Source organism: Rhamphochromis sp. 'chilingali' (genome assembly GCF_963969265.1).
Source record: "Rhamphochromis sp. 'chilingali' genome assembly, chromosome: 17".
Classification (NCBI taxonomy): domain Eukaryota; kingdom Metazoa; phylum Chordata; class Actinopteri; order Cichliformes; family Cichlidae; genus Rhamphochromis; species Rhamphochromis sp. 'chilingali'.
This window is the reverse complement of record NC_137944.1, coordinates 29,123,910-29,140,998: the sequence shown is the minus strand read 5'-3', so window position 1 is coordinate 29,140,998 and position 17,089 is coordinate 29,123,910. Positions and strand designations below refer to the sequence as shown.

The 17,089-nt window shown below is 40.7% G+C and overlaps 1 protein-coding gene across 1 annotated transcript; it reads right to left on the bottom strand.

Annotated features, from left to right (window-relative positions):
- Positions 1–1,248: 1,248 nt before the first annotated feature.
- eloa (elongin A) lies at positions 1,249–16,092 on the bottom strand. Its single transcript, XM_080862772.1, has 12 exons — positions 15,976–16,092; positions 10,268–10,324; positions 9,973–10,085; positions 9,240–9,775; positions 6,870–7,198; positions 4,595–4,706; positions 3,936–4,088; positions 3,072–3,169; positions 2,130–2,310; positions 1,838–1,967; positions 1,509–1,651; positions 1,249–1,411 (listed from the first exon to the last, which is right to left on the bottom strand). The coding sequence occupies exons 1-12, from the start codon at positions 16,045–16,047 to the stop codon at positions 1,350–1,352; spliced, it is 1,986 nt and encodes a 661-aa protein (XP_080718898.1). The 5' UTR covers positions 16,048–16,092; the 3' UTR covers positions 1,249–1,349.
- Positions 16,093–17,089: the final 997 nt, after the last annotated feature.

The window sequence follows — 17,089 nt, the reverse complement described above, 5'->3', positions numbered from 1 at the left end:
TAAATATTAACATTTTGCACGTCAAGTCTATCGTTTCTGACCAGATGGGGAGCTTTTGCGGAAATGCTACTTTGTTCAAATGTCCCCCCCCCCATTATTATTATTATTATTATTATTATTATTATTATTATTATTTATGAAAGGAAAACTTGATTCAGTTATTGACTGCATTAAGGTTGAGCCCTTGATGCTCAATGTCTGGTCACAGCAGTAAAAATACTGCACTTATGCTATAAATGTGAAAATCCTAGGTGAGTTTCTTCTTGAGTTATCACATTCATACACTTGACCTCTAGCCCTGACCTTGAGGTCGAGGTCACTGAGATTTTTAGTAGATGCACCGATGCTATCAATTTCAAAATCCTACGCTGCCCTCCCTGCCACCCAAGTGATGACAGTACACTGTCAGCCTTTTACAGGCGAGGGGTTAAAAAAAATGAAAATTTGAAACAAATTGATTAGTGCAATTAGTCACAGACTGTATATAAAAGCTGGATGTGGCCATCACGACATCACCCACTGGTTAGTGCAGCACTGAGTTGAGAGTTTTAAAACTCGGGTGGCTAACATAGTGACTTGGCCACCCACAAATAATTTAAATTATTTAGCAAAAATAATTTACAGCATTAACTTTATTTTTCATTGATTAAGACTTAAAATTAGCAGCTGAGTCCATAAACTCTTCAGGAAAATGTTAACTGAGTTTACGGATCACATTAGAAGAATTTACTCATGGACTTCTATACAATATAATTTCAGAGACGCCCCCTACTGGCCATTAGAAAGAATGCAGGTTTGAGGCAAATTTTTTAAAAAGTCACAAATTTTTTGTGCACGTTTTGGCTGTGTACAAATGTACATGTTAATTAATGACAATTAAAGGTTCTGCTGGGGCTGATTTTGTTACAGCTGAAAACGAGCTGCTCCCCTCTTTCCAGTCTTTGTGCTGCCGGAGAAAGCGATAGAAAAATCCTCTAATCTAACCTCGCAGCAAGAATTCCCCCAAAAACTCTTTCTTTAAAAACCGTCTGCTGGAAAACATGATTCAGTAACAGACTGACTGTGTTTGTGTGTGTCCTTCTACCATGTGTACCATCGTTTAGGATTTAAATACTTAATTTAAGACCCGCAAAACAGACGTCACCACAGAAAAAAAAAACATCAACCCACCCCCACAAAAAAAAAAAAAACAAAGAAAAAAAAGGAAGTTAACCATTTTTCCACAAATACTGCAAAGTTCATGTGATGTTTGCGGGGCTGAAAGTGTGTGCGCAGGGTTGGAGGGTCTCCAGTCCAATTCCGCTACACTGTAATTAAAATCACATAAAATACATTCAGTCTCTTTCACACTACCGGCGGGAGAATCTGTTCTTGAATGCTTTGATAGTTTTGGCCATCATGGGGGCGATTTCTGTGGGGAAGAAGGAAACAGGAAGAAGTGATTTGTTAGATTAAAAGACACACACAGAAAAAAAGAAATCCTCAATGGTGCTTTCAGCAAGACTTACTTTTGACTTGAGGTTTTTCCCGGGCGGCGTGTCCTACTCCACTCGGTGCAGAGAAGCGGGATGAACCAGCGGGAGGAGGGTTGTTTTGGGAGGAAGACGACTGGCTTGATTCTCCGGAGTAGTCAGTGGTAGCCGGTCTTATTCTGAAGGACACAGGAAGAAAGCCACTGTGGTGAATATTAAAAAAAAACCCTACACAGCTCTGTCTGCAGCCGTGTGCATCGATAGAGAAGATCTTCCTCCTCGTGATTTGAAACTCAGTCTGTGATATTTATCAGGAAATCTCTAAACATCCTCTCAGTTTCTCCCTGATCTTATTCTGTACTCACTTGATAGGAGCTGCAGCTGCTGTGGAGCTGGCTGTCGAACCACTGGTGGTTCCAAACTTTTCCTGTCGGCGGCGAACATCACGGGGCGGCTTGGCGGCAGAGTTTACGTACGCCATCTTAACCTGACGTCCTGTTAGAGGAAACAACACTCTCGGTCAAACACTCAACAGCCTTAAAAATATTAAAAAAACCATCATGAATCATAACTACAGAAACAAACAGAAAATCCCAAAATGCTTTTTCTTTGTGCTTTATGTGTCGATTTATACAAAACTGCAAAAGCTCGTCCCACCTTTGGGTTTGTTGGCATGCGCAGACGTGATATTCTGTGTGAGCATCCTTAGTCGCTCCTCGCGCTCGTCGTGCAGCCTCAGGTACAACTCCCTCCATGACTCGTACTCCTGCGGAGACTCCCGCTTGAAGTCGCGCCGACAGTGACGCATCCACAGCTCGTCCGATTCCTCCGTGAACCACTAAAAGGAGGCGAGAAGAATCTTCAAAAAGGGACGTATGCCCATATTTCTCATGACAAAAAGTGACATTAATACAACTTTCTCAACATCCAAACTTTATATTTTATAATATTTTCTGGAAAGCTGTAAACTTGCGCCAGACAGAAAAGATGGAGACAAAGAGGAAGGCGACCGACTTTAATGACGAATATGAACTTTAATGATGAATAACTGCTCTGCTTGTAAAAGTGTTACATGTGTAGCAGCCATTCAGAGTTCATCCTCCTAAGTTTCATAAAATACAGCTTGATAGTTTTTAACAAAGTTTGGAAAAAGAAAGCAAATGATGCTAAAAGATTTATCCACCTTATATTTCTATTGTGAAAACAAAACTTTTGCAGTTTGTGCAAATTAATTCTATTTCAGTGGAATAAAATAAGAAGTGAAAATTCTCTAGATTTTTCACTTCTTATAAAAACACCGGTGGCCACCAATGCTAGCACTCAGCCTCCTAGTAGATACACCTATGATATCAATCTGAAACTCTTACATCGCCTTGTTCTCGAGTTATCGCATTCACAAACCTGGGTGTCCACGCCGCTCACCTACCGGTACAACGGGGTGACAAAAATATCCCATCAGTCTTTTATGGCTGAAGGATAAAAATCAAAGAGGTCAATGTGGACGTTTTAGCTATTTTTGTGGCTACATTTTTCGATTCCACGCTCCTTCCTCAGATTAAGCTTTAAGATTAAAAGTTTCACTGAAGTCTGACATGTTACCTGGTTGCTCTGCTCGATGCGGTACAGCTGCTCTGGGGTACATCTCTCCAGAACCGGCTCCAGGATATCGAACGGCACTCCTCCCACCTCAGCGATCGCTGAAAGAGCAGAGAGGCATCGTCAGGGTGGGATTACACTTTTTGTTCATGTGCATGCACAGTTGCAGACCGTAGACACGTTCCTATTCGACAACACAAAAAGCAGTTGGGTGGAGTTCAGGCGAGGACCACATTTGAGTAGATACTGACTTTGAAAGACTGTGGAGACTTTCTGCTGTACTTTTATCCTTTGTTGTGAACTCTGATCACCTGGTACTTACACAGACCATCACAGTGAGTGAAGAGCAAAACAATAGCACCTTCAAGGCTATGAAATTGCCCCCACGCTATTCATGAACTTAGTCTCCGGCAAGGTTATTAGAGTTATCGTAAAGAGAAAGAGAAACTAAACTTCTCAATACACAAAAGCTAACCCTGATCTGAAACTGTACCGACTCCAAACTCTATTCTGTTCAAGGTGGGCCCAGACCTACATTGCTAAAATTATCCTGCAAATCAGTCCATCACTATCTGAGTAATCCTGCTAACAAACAGGGAAACAGATCAAACCAATCACATGCCTCTGTGATGAAACTAAAAACTAAAACGTAAAATCCTGCAGTTGTTTAAAAGCAGCAGGCAGAGAAATAAAAGTAAAACACAGAAATTAAACTTCAAAAACGACATGCTATACTACACTTTAGATAAAATTAAACTCCTCTCATCAGCTTTAATATTCATGGTCAAACTCCGTGGCATCATCAGGCCCTTGTTGCCCCCTGCAGGGAGGCTCAGAGACTGAGAGAAATACTGCATATCCACTCACAGTCGATGTTGTTCTGCAGGACACGGATGCATTGCTCGTACAGCGTCATCATCTTGGGCAGGTAGGCGGTCTTCGATCCTGAGTAGACCACCATCTTGGAGTTAAACCGCTTCCCCGTGAAGCCTGCATCATCCTCTTCATTGCACACAGGAACTGAAAGTGAAGCGAGCGAACGTCAGAGTGAGCCTGAATGTAGAGGATGAGGAAGAATGTTTGCAGATATGCTGATGCTGGCAAGAAAATCCAGATCAGATCGCAATGTGCACGAATGTGAGAAATCGCTCGCAGGTACATGTGTGACCTGATTCAGAAGTGCAAAGATACAGAATGAGGAAAAAAAGTCTAGAAAGCATCTGTCATTCAGTCAGAAGCGGTTCCTCTCTTCACCTGCTCCTCAGCCACAACTGCACTCAAGTTTCTGCATGAAGTGAGACGTTATGTCACAAAGTTAACTAAAAGTATTTGTTTCTAAGTTATAACAACAACCACTTAAAAAAAGAAAGAAAACATTTTAAGGCGCTTAATTTATGCACAAATACAGGCACAGAAAGACTCATGGAAGGGTTCACCTTTTTGATGCCAGAGTTTGGTGTTCTCATAGCAGTTAAACGAGAAATAACATAATGAAAAAGTTTTGATATTGGGGGCGAGGGCCTTACCTTTGCGTCTCTGAGGGGACAGCGGTGTGATGTCAATGGAGGGCAGAGGTCTGTAATTGGGCTGAATCGCTGGCAGCTGGATTTCAGGAACAGTCGGCACAGCTTCGTAAACCTACAACAAGATAAGAAACACTTTATTTATCCCAAAAGATGGGAAATGACTTATAGCAGCCAAATAATCAGAAACAACTCATTATTTGTCTGAAACTATCATAAAGGTAACAACAGCTCAGAAAGGTAAAGTAGGGTATCAAGTAAACAAAAAATAAAAACAAAAGTCAAGACCTCAATAAAAGAAAATCTAAATATGACAGAAGAAGAAGCACAACTCTAAAATGAATGCTGGTCCTGGGGTATGAGATGGATACTAAACCTGCACAGTAACTGGATGCAGTGATGTGGAAACAGCTCATCAAAGTGAGGGATTTACTCAGAAAGAGAAGAGTTCAACAAGTTCAAGATTTGGCCAATCCCCCGTTTAAGGTCGTCTTCTTGTTCACATTCAGATGGTTTCACGAGCTGCTCTTTATCCTTTTGCTTTTGTAAAACATCCACTTTTTTTTTATTTTGGGGAAATAGATGAACTCATAGGGAGGTAGGAGGTAAAGATTGTGTTTGTGTGGCCAAGAGTTTCCACAGTTAAGGTCATTTCTGCTAAACCTTCTCTCTCAAACAATCAAGAACATTTCAGTCTGACAAACTCATGTTGCAGAACCTTGTGAATGTCAGTAAAACACAACAGCATCCCCCTGGTTGTGCTGCTGACCTGATGCTCTGACGTCAAGCTTTTAAACTGAACGCTTTCATTGGAAACTGCTTTATTCCAGCTGGAGACCCAGCTTTCAACTGTTGCAGCCGATACCTTCCTCTCACTGTCCCTGCTGAAGGTTCCTTCCTTTAATTAAAAATGGAGTTCTTCCTCCCCACTTTCACCAAGTGTCTGTTTTTCGAAGATTGACTTATTTATCGAGTTTTCATTCTAATAACATAGGGTCGTTATAATATAAAAGCACCCTGAGGTGACTTATTGAGAATTGATGCTATATAAATAAGTTTGAAATGAATCGTATTAATATTGTCCAACATTTGACACTTGCACAAGATGCTTTTGACACTCTTATTTGTTTATGTTGAATATGAAGCTCTTCCAGTACACGGTTAGTTCAGCATAGCATAAACATGGACTGACCTTTGTTTGCATTTCTCTGCTTTATCATCTGTATTTCTCACAGTTGCATCATAATTTACAAAATGAGGAACATTTTTTATTAAATAAGACCTTAAACTAGCGGTTTAGGCCATAAATGAATCATTAAAGTGTTTACTGAAGTCATAAACCATGTGGGCTTATAGGTAATTTTCCCACAGAATTTTACAAAGTTAAACATGTTCTTGCAACCAGAGGAGTCGCACCCTGCTGGCTGTTATAATGAACAATGCAGGTTTAAAGCACTCCTGTGCAGGCCTCACGTTTCAGACCCGGAGGCCACACCTATGTTGTATCTGCAATCTGTGGTTGGTGTTTCTACTTTCTGCTTCTCTCTGCATCACCTTGACACCGGAGTTATCAACTGTTGCTAGGAAACAAAATCCCACAAGATAAAAGCAAAACTAAAGGCTAAAGGCATCTCACGGATCTGATGTTTTCACCAACATGACACCATCAGAGTTCTAACTGCAAAACCGACGGCAGCAAGCAGCAAGTTCTACAATCACTGCAGAGCCTTTAATGTCACAATGAGTGGATGAACCCTCTGCACTGTCGGTCTTTATCAATAAAGAGAAGGAACCCTACACAAATGTCAGCTGCAGTTTTCCTCACTGAAAAAACTCTGACAGCTGCAGAAGACGCTCACAGAGGGAGCTTGAGTTACGGCTCACTCCAAGGTTAGAAAAGTACGTTTACACCCTGAAAACTAAAGCTGAGTCATCGGTTTAAACACTGACTCATGCTTGAAATTAAAAAAATGCTCATCGATGCTATCAGAAATCTGCTCTGGGTCATTTTCTTCTACTCTCCAAGTCATCCGCCTTGAGGCGACTTTTGTTGTGATTTGGCGCTATATAAATAAAATTGAATTGAATTGAATCCTTAAGGACGATTTAACACCTGTTAGAGGTCTAGTTTTACCTTTTCACAGTGTTAAGCAGGAGTTTCTTTCCAATAGCTGAACAGATCATGGCATCGCACAGACCTGACAGATTTCCCCATTTTGCTTATTTTCTATGTTGGTTAAATAAAAAGATAAATAACATGTTTAAAAACAGTCGGTACCTCCTTGCTTCTCGATGGCGTCGTCACCGCTGTCCCCGAATGCGTCCTCTTGGTACTCTGAGCGCCGTTTGCCTTGCGCGCTTTGGAAGAAGAAGAGGACGAAGAGGAGGATGCAGGTGGAGGTGTTCGTGTGCGATGGGAAGACGACGTTGACGAGGAGGAGTGAGACGGCCGACTGTGCGATGAAGATGAAGCTGACGGTGTCTTCTTTTTCTTCTTCACAGACGTCGGGGCGTCGTATGTGAGGAAGGACTCGAAGGACATGGTGGGCACCTCGAAGTCCTCTTCTTCCTCCTTAGGTGGAGAGTCCTTCGGCACTCGTGGTCGCCCTAAAAGATGAAGATCATAATTTATTATACTGCATTAATTTCTCTTAAAATATTCAACAAATGACAAATATAAAACAAAGACTTTAATCCAGGATTTTATTTTGGATTTATGGACATCAGCACTTTTATAAGAGTAGAATTTAAGGCAGGAAGCAAAGAAATCAGAAATCTTGTCTGGAGGTTCAAGCCACAATCGGAACGACGTAGTAGCCTATCTGGCTAACGGTGCAGCACAATTCACATGTTACTGCTCACAAAACAACAAATATGACCTGGACCTTTGAGCACAAGGTCTGTGAAGACCCATTAGGTGACCACTCTGTGTAAACTAGATTCAAACCTGAGGAGGAGGAGTGATTCTTGTGAACGGACAGACAGACGGGTGCCTCGCCACAGCATAAGCGTTTCTATTTTATTGGCCAGATGAGCTAAAAACTGAGAGGTGCATGACAAACTGACATAACCATAATTTTTTGTACGCACCGCCATTTGCAAGAGCACCAACAGTGACATCACCAACACCGACACGCCTGAATACCTCACCTAAGAGGCGTCCAGGAAGCGTCCCAGTCAGATGCCTAAACCACCTCATCTTGCTCCTGTCGATGTGGAGGAACAGCGTCTCCTTGTCCGATCTCTAACGTAGAGCCCAGGCATCCTTTAGATGAAACTCATTTCTGCTGATTGCATCAACGATCATCACTATAGGTGAGGGTGAGGATGCAGACTGACCAATAAATCGACACGCTCCGTTCCCTCCAGCACAACGGACCGTTACAGCCTCCTCATAAGTGAAGTTTTAATTATTATTACATTATAAAAATTGTTAACTCCTAATTACTAGTGACTAACTAATTACTCAATCACCAAACAACACACACTCCTCTTCTGATTCACACATGCATGCTGTGGTTAATGAACCAAACAAGAAAACAGTTTGAAAATTTCACTTTGTCACTTCCTGTCAGAGGAGTTTCTCGTGCTATTTCTATGATCGCTCAGTTCCTCAGAACAGGAAGTCACTCTGTGTTGTGGCCATATTTCTTGATCCAAGCTGATAAAACACACACAACCTTCCTGTTGCACAGAGCTGCACAAATGACCACACAATGATTGCCTTTAACCTTCTATAGTAATTGTTTTGGCTGTGGTATAAGTACCAGAAATCAAGAGTTAAATGACAGAAAGAAGATTATTTAAGTGCCCCTAAATCTCACGGCTTATTTCCTTCATAGCAAAGTAAAATATTACACAGTACAACAAGAAGATGATTATCTTTCAGTAAGACATTTATGGGCTTTTAGTGAGGAGAAGATGGTGTAGTTATAGTTTAAATTGTTATTCAGGCTACATGTAACAAATTAATTCTGACATGTTTGGTATCTTTAGATAAACTGGGATCTTGAGTGGAACATGAAAATTTTTTTCTGTGAACCTGATATTTGACTGCAGTCTTTTAAAGATTAAAAAGACTGGTCAACTGCTTTTAAAAGGTTAATTTGTTATTCAAATGAGACTCGAGTGATGCAGTCACCTGTATGCGCCCACAAGCAAGGCAACAGGAAGTTGTCTCAGCGAGCTGCAGATGTTTTGATTTTAAACTGTTTTAAAGTCCTCATAATTCTGCAGATGTTTTTTTCTTCTGTTATCTTTAGATTAACCACTGCTATCAGTTACTCGAGCAGCTGGTTATTGTTACCTGTAGTGGTTGGGGGCAGCTGCCTACATAGGCAGGGGCTGTAGCTCTTGTGAATTTTATTAATAAAGCGCCAAATAACAAAAACAGTCGCCTCAAGGCGCTTTATATTGTAAGGTGGACCCTACAACAATACATACAGAGAAAAAGCCAACAATCATATGACCCCCTATGAGCAAACACTTTAATGACAGGGGGAAGGAAAAACTCCCTTTTAACAGAAGAGAACCCTCCAGGAGAACCGAGCTCAGGGAGGGGCGGCCATCTGCTGCGACCGGTAGGAAGACAGGACAAAAGACATGCTGTGGAAGAGAGATCGAGATTAATAACAAGTATCGAACTCACCTTCATCTCCTCCTTTCTTCTTCTCCTCCTTCCTGCTGTCATGCGTGGTTGACTTCTTGCTGTGTTTGGCAGCCTTCTGTACCGGACTCTGATGTCTCTCTCGGTCTCCGCTTCGCTTCTTCCCCTGACTTCCTCCGCCTTCTCTATCGCTATTCGTCTGTGCGTGGCGTTGCCGCCGCTCCTCGTCTCGGTTTCGGTCGCTGTGGTGGTTCTTGCTCGGCTCCTTGTTTGGTTTGGTGTGGCGGACGTCTTTGCGGGAAACAGGGGGAGGAGGTGGTGGCGGGCTGGGTTCAGGTTCGGGCTCAGGGCTTTCGTATTCGTCTGAGTGATACCCTCCTCGCTGTGGGGGACTGTACTGGTCGTGCTGAGGAGGTGAGGGCGAATAGTTGGTGTGGTAACCTCTTTCCTCCTCTTCCTCCTCTACGTAGGAGCGGTCTTCCTCAGGCGAGGGCTCTCGGGGACGTTTATGGTCTCCTCTGCCGCTCGCGTCATGGCCTCGAGCCTGTGTGTGAGATCTGGAGCTGTGGCTGTTGGGTCTGAGGAAGAAAGATGGAGACAGAACTCAGTTTTTGCAGATGACGCCATTTAATTTTGGGGTTTTATTTTGAAGGTTTGGATCTTCTGTCCTGAAAAGTCATCGTTACATACGACCATTGCAGAAAGAGAGCACACAGCGTACAGACACATGAGAGCTAAAGTCATGCATGTCGAGGCAGAGGTGTGCAGCCGATACCTGTCTCCAGACTGAGGAACCAGTTTCTTCCATTTGGCTACGAGATTTTTTGCCACCTCTCCAGCTAATTCGTGTTTCCTGAAGGAGTTCACAGCCTTTCCCACTCCAGTTTCCTACGAGAGAAATTCCCAGATTTAACAGTCATGCTTTGGCAGCTCCAGGCAAGCGATTTAACTGGTCAGAAACAAGTTCAGGAGGGAAGCTGTCAACTTGCTGTCCCACTCATTTATCTAGAATATTTTCCCTCTGATTTTTGCATCGACAGTTTGGAGATGATGAAGCAACACATCCTTACCACCAATATGTCCACAGTCATAGGAAGCTCCCCGAGTCTTTTCAGAGTCTTCAGCAGCTGAAATAAAAAGAAAGGAAAAACAAAAATGTATCATTTGGAGAAAGAGTCCCGATTCCACCACAGAGCCTTTCCTTATTTTATGTTACAGTGATGGTTGTTCATATTAGACGAAGCCAAAGACTCAAATACTGCAGACGTGACCACCTGTTCTTCAAACCTTTTGTTTGTGAGATACAGTCAATCACAAGAAAGTTGGACTTAAGGGAGACAGAGTGTAAGATAAATTATTTTGAATCAAGAACCGTGTAAAAGCTACTCTGGTTGAGTCCAACAATAAAAATATAGAGCTGAAATTAAGCAGAATGAGTTTGTTTAAATTTATTTTCCTAAAACAGTTACTGAAGCTGCTGTTTTGGTAAATATTACTGTTGAGCCCCCGAAAGGTGACAGAGGAGATTATTCCTGCCTTTGTTTTAATCCACATGAAGAGTTGGCGTGTTGGTGTTGTACAGTTAAAGGAATAACCTGATGCTGCATTTAGTGCTCGTTACATGAGGGTTGGGCTCTGCTGGTCGTGAGCTCAGCCTGATACTGAACACGTGAAGATATGATGATTATCGCTGTGACTTTGGCTGCTGCTGTGCTTCATGCTTTGCAGTGGAAAAGTCCAGCAGATCCATTTGAACCTGAGGTGCTTCTATGACACACAGCAGCAGCCCAGGCTGGATTTCCACCAGCTCACGCTGCGCCTGTTTATCAGCTACAACTGTTAACTTTACTAAAGCTTCTAATTAGCCCACTGTTACTGTTTTCACACATAAAACCTGCTTTAAAATTTTCAAAAACTTTGAGAGCTCATCCTCAACTAACCTGGTCCCAACTAGCCCAGTGAATGGCTTTGGACAGTGAACACTGTGAGGTGTGAGGACTAAAAATGGAAAGACCACAAACTTTATTATTTTGTACTAAAATACACATAAGACAGCTAATTAAATGTATTTAGAACTTCTTTACGTTAAAATAAAGGCGGATTTTTATACAGCTGTATAAGTGGTCTGACCCACGTGATATTAAATTGAGCTGTAGTGTGGCCCGCCTGACACCTGTGGTTTAAACAGATACACAAGTGTTTCATAAAAACAATCCTTATAAGGAATTGTAACAACAGCAGTAAATTTGCTGGGACTGTTGTGGCCTGTTAACAGGTGACTGCTAGGCAACATAATGTAATCGTAGCATGATACAGATAAGAACCTTCAGAGGCCTAAATTTGCATCCACACTGGAAGAGATTTGCTCGTCTTGTGTCGCTTTTTAATGTATAATGTATTTACTAGCAGTCTAAAATTCTTTGGCACTGGTTTGGCATTGACCATGTGAGGAATTTCTTATGAGCATATACAAGAGCTAAAGTTTGTGGGGGTTTTGTCTTTGTACACTTTTGTCTTTTCATTTTATTTCCCAGTAAAAACAGAGGATTCAGATGCTAATCATCTTTAGGTTTCAGCAGGGATGCATCCACACAACACCTCCTTTTGAGACTCAGCAGAGCCAATTAAAATGTGGGACACTGTCTGAATACCTTAGATGGGTGGAGGGCTGATATGCTGTACAGGCCCAGGTAAAAAGTAGGACATGCGGTCACCCTTAATATAACATACACTGGAATGAGTGCATCTGGATAATGAGTAAAGAATCATGGGTGATGAATTTTTATTCATACATTTGTGCGGTTTCCTGTTATTTTGTCATAGTGAATAAGAAAAACATAAAATGAAGAAGCAGGGTATATTTCCTGTGCCAATTTGAAATATTTATTCTTAACTTTTCTCTTTAACGTCTGCAGAGTCTTCACAAGTAACACGAGATGATTTACCCTTTTGTGCTTGCCTTAAAAATGTCCCGCACTATTTCTAGTTTAAATAAAGGTCGACACATTTACAGATGGATCCCTACTGAAACCCAAAGATGTTATCCCATAGAACGGCAGCTGTAATAACAGTCTGAACACTGAACACAACCATTCAACGACTGCAAAACCAACTAAAACATCTCAAAAACATTTCATTTAAATTAAACACATTACATTAAAAAACAATAAACCGGGGAAGCTAGGGTAAACTCAAGGAAATTTTGAGCATTCAACAATTAATTTCCTACATTTCATGCCTCAATTTGCACTTTTTCCAAGATCAGTTTAGAAGGAAAAATAAAAAGGAAAAATCCTTTTTTTTTTTTTACATAAAGGACTTTTCCTTTATGTAAAGGAAAACACAGGAATCAGTTCAAAAGAATCTAAAATGAAATGCAATGAGACTCTAAGCTATTTTCAAATAATTATTCTCAATTTTTCTAATGTATCAATTTTTAAAACATTTTGTCGCCCATCAATATTTATTCTTCTGTTGTCTTTAGTTTGCCTGGTTCCTGACCAGTCAGACTGTAACGAGCTGACTGCTTTTGAGTCTTTGTATTTGGATCGGTAACCTCTTAAAATATTACTTTTCCATGTCTGAAATAAACTAACTCTCCATTTTCAACCTTTTCCATGTTCAGTAACAGATTCTGAGGTTTCAACCGAGCCTCTGGAGAAGACATAAGTCCTCTGCCCGAGGATTTCAAGGTACTGCTGCAAACGGTTCAAAAAAAAGTCTGAGATGTAGCTGAAGGCGACTACAGAGGGTCTTAAAGGCAATCGGTCTGTTACAGTCAGGCATGATGAGATAAAGGCAGGGATAAGATTCAGTGCGCCTTGATTACATGATTGCATTATTAGGTTTGCATTATTTGGGACCCAGTGGCAAGGCTTTGTGTTTTTGTTTGTCCTGCAAAGTCCGAGTCACTTAAACAACTGGTACATCACAATTCATTATATATTAAAACTGGAAAAGTAAACAGGGCGTTAAAGCAGATTTTCATGCATTTCCTCTCTGAGATTTTCTCGGTAGAGAGGCTCCATCTGCTCCGTGGACCTGCTTCATATGAAACTTGCAGCTGCTGCCTGACTCACACTATCTGCGCTCAGCTCTGCGCCATCACTGCTAAAGGATGAGGTGGCCTAACGTGGCAGAGCTGTTAGAAAACCTTTTCCCTCCTGATTTTTGCGTCTTCTTTTGCAGTTAAAGCTTCACTTGTGCAGCTTGTTTGTGCTCAGCAAACGCATCACACGCATCCACGCTGCTTTGTTACACACCAGCAGTAAACAAAGGCGAAGCCAAGAGGCCGTGTGTCACCATTTACACGCTTTTATCTCCAGTTTTCTTTAACAATAGACTCCGGGTTTGGACATGAGTAGGAGCCCAGCTCCAGTTAACCAGAATCGGGTAAATCTCAGAGGCCTGTCGCCGCTGAGCTGTCACTACTTTCTAACGTTAGCTAGCTGAACGGCTAACGAATGCTCTAGCTTCGAGTTTGGTTTTCGGGTAAAATATGTCGTGTTTGGTGCAGCTGCTCCGATAAAAGGCAGATAATAAATCCATATGTACTAACAACGAGCTGACAATCGTTACATTGAGCTGAAAATGTAGGGTTAAACAACTACGTTATAACAAGTTAAAACCCCTTAATTACTGTGACGTCCCACACGGTGCCTTCACAGGCTGTCGGAACACACTGAGATACTAAGAAACGACTGTGTTTGTGGTGACGCCCTTCTGAAATACTGTTGTTAAGATAAATTTAAAAAAAAGAAGATTACGTTAGACACAATAATAAATCACATAAATACGGTAAATACCTCTCTACAATTTGAATTGATGCAATAACAGATAATGGTCATTTAGCAAGAAATACCCAGATATTGTCTTGTCCAAACTGGCCAAACGATTCAGCTAAACAGCCAAATAACATGCATTTACATTTTATTCAATCATTTGCATTTCATTTAAAGTCCCTAAAGGTCCCTGAAATATCAATTTAAACACTGCTACATAATTATGATTTACTAAATGATCAGCTTTTTATTTTTAATATATTTTAACTAGAGCCTGGCCGATCCCTTAGCCAATATCAGCTATTTGCAGTGTTTGAATCGGTGTCTGAATTTACAATGGTCAATAAATGAAAGTTAAGAAAGTAAAGAGATGGGAGAAACACCATTCAACCATATTATTAGTTGTGATGTTCCATAGTTTGTCCACCAGAGGGCGCTCTGCAGCTTCCCTGCTGGCAACAGGAGACAAATACAACAAACAAGTAAATAAATAATCAAACGTGGCTGATGTCAGGGAAATTTCTTTATGTTTTGTGTGTTTTAAAGATTAGAAATATCTAGATATATAAAAGAATATTGTATTTTTATCTAATCAGATATTGGTATCACTCACACTTTAAATTGAATGTATCCTATCTCTGAAATAAATCCCACAATTCTGTGGGCTACAGAGGGTCATGACATTTTCAGTTTATATAATCAATGTGTATGACTAATTTAAATAAGTTTAATTATATTACAATATATATTACAATATATAAATATATTACAATTACTTGCTATAACTGAAAATAAATGGTTGAAAAAAAAAAAGATTCAGATTTTAAAACATCCAGGGAGACGACAGGCTGTGTGAATTGTTCTTACTGTGATGAGGTAAGATTTAAAAATGCAGAGCTGTTTAGGGAATTTGGTGTTTTCTGCATGACACAGTAAAAAAAAATCACAAATATGAACGACACCATGCCAAAAGCTTTTGTTAATCTATTACTCAATAAGTTGCATTTTAGAAATGTGAAAATGTGTACGACTGGCACAGATGCAGCTTCTGTTAACAAGTAAATGACCTGATGCATGCTCAATCTTCCAGGTAATAAAATCCCTGAAAGTTGACTCTGTTAATCTGGATGTGGCGTTTTCAGTGGGAGAAATGTTTTGTCATTCAAGTGACTTTTTCAGTCTCTGCTTCACTGAGTGACTGAAGAACTCACTTGAATGAGTGACGAACTGTCATAAGCATTGTAGTGTTAAAACATGTTGAATTTCCTGACTGACAGACACCTGCCCCAATATCTACAGAGGACTGTCATTATAGGGACCTATAGAGTGAGTCTTCCTCAGTGGCCTAGTTAACAGCTGAAGCTGCAGCCTCACACATGAGTGAGAAATGGAAATCCTATTAGCTATATTGGTTTAAGGAGGCAAGAGTAACTGTTTATATACCAAACACATCAATGCCTAGAATCAGTGTCAGATTAGTGGCAGGTATGATTTCCCTGGTGTATACTTTCATTATCCCTATAATAAATTACACCCAAATCATAATCCCAAACATCTGTTGTACACAGCAACAGACAGTGGAGATATTTACAGTACAACTATGGTTTATATTATGATTTCAACATGTAGAAATGATGAGAAGTATTAGAAATGTGAACTGTTGATCTTATTCTCCTAATGTCTTTTTTAAATACTTTCTTTATCATACAGTTATCCCAATGCTAATTTAATACTCTGCAAATGAATTAGATTAGCATTGTGTTGCAAATAAAGCTGCCACTTCAGGAAACTGCTGATGCTTCATCATCACAGTCTGAACCGAGAAATGTGAGAAGACAGAGTCGGAGAGCGAGCCGTGAACGCAGCATTTAAAAAACGTTACGACTTTCTGGGAGCCGTCGCCGTGACCGCGGCTTCCTCACGTCTGTCGGTCACGTTTCGCGGAACGATCGGTGCTGACCACCAAATGTGTCCGTGTCGACCTGCTGGGCCGTTACCTTTCGGGGCTCCTGGTTCTCCTGGAGCCGGGACTGAAGTCTCTCCACTGTTTCCAGCAGTTCCTCCGCCATGTTTACTGCTGGTACCCTGTCGCCCGGAAACGGTTTGATCCAGACCGATCAGAGAAAGGGAAGAAACGAGGCGACTTCCGGTACCTGGGACGACGGAGTTTAAAAAATAAAAGCCCAGTGCCAGGAAGAAAAAAACAAAACAAAAACAAAACATAAGTCAAACGTAATTCAACACGTACATTCATTTAAGATGTAGAATTATTTATTTATTTTTTTTACCCCTTAATGATTTAAAAACAATCTGAAAGCAAAATAAACACAATAAAGTGAACTTACTATAAAAGTATTAGTTTGTTTTCCACAAAAAAAAAATGAACATAAAAAACTAAGCTTATGGCGTAAACTCACCCCATCTTATTCAGTTTGGCTACCATACCCCCAAACAGATTAAGCTTCACTAAAGTAACATAAAAAATGTTCATAAGCACAGACAAAGCAGAGATGCTGTCAACCACAGACTGACTGGAAGGGTCACTTTAAAACAAGAACACCCATTCATTGAATTCCTCTATCAACAATTGTTTCCAGGGGACCAGCTTCAACATTTCTGAATGCACTTGCATATACTGTAGCGTCTCCAGGAGCTTGTGTAAAAAGTCACAAATGTCTTCCACGTTAAATGTATTGGTATCACTGACTATGCGATAACTTGGAGCTGGATGTTTTCCTCAGAGTTATGTCATAAGATTCATTCCTAAAACTAGAGTGTTGGTTGACTTACAGTTAATTTATTCTTTTATACAAAGGAAAGCTACTTTCAGCTACCTCCTTATTCACAAAGGGTCACCACAGCAGTTAGCTTCACATGTTTGATTTGGCAGATTTTTTTTTTTTTTTTTACACCAGTTGCCCTCCTGACATACGCCAAGAGGATATGTGTCTTTTCTTGGGATCAAACCAGGAGTCATTTGCTTGCTATGTGATATGTGAACCACTGCATTATCCAAGCATCTCATCAGGAATCACAAACCTGTAGCTGTCTGGTTTGTTTGGATTTGAATTGCTGATATTTATTGAGTGCATGTTTACGTGAGACAACACA

Coding starts and splice junctions, on each gene's coding strand:
- eloa (XM_080862772.1), bottom strand. CDS start 16,047: ATGGCGGAGGAACTGCTGGAAACAGTGGAGAGACTTCAGTCCCGGCTC. Junction 10,325..15,975: donor AGAACCAGGAGCCCCGAAAG/GTAACGGCCCAG, acceptor TTTTTATTTCAG/CTGCTGAAGACTCTGAAAAG. Junction 3,170..3,935: donor CCTGCAGAACAACATCGACT/GTGAGTGGATAT, acceptor CTGCTCTTTCAG/CGATCGCTGAGGTGGGAGGA.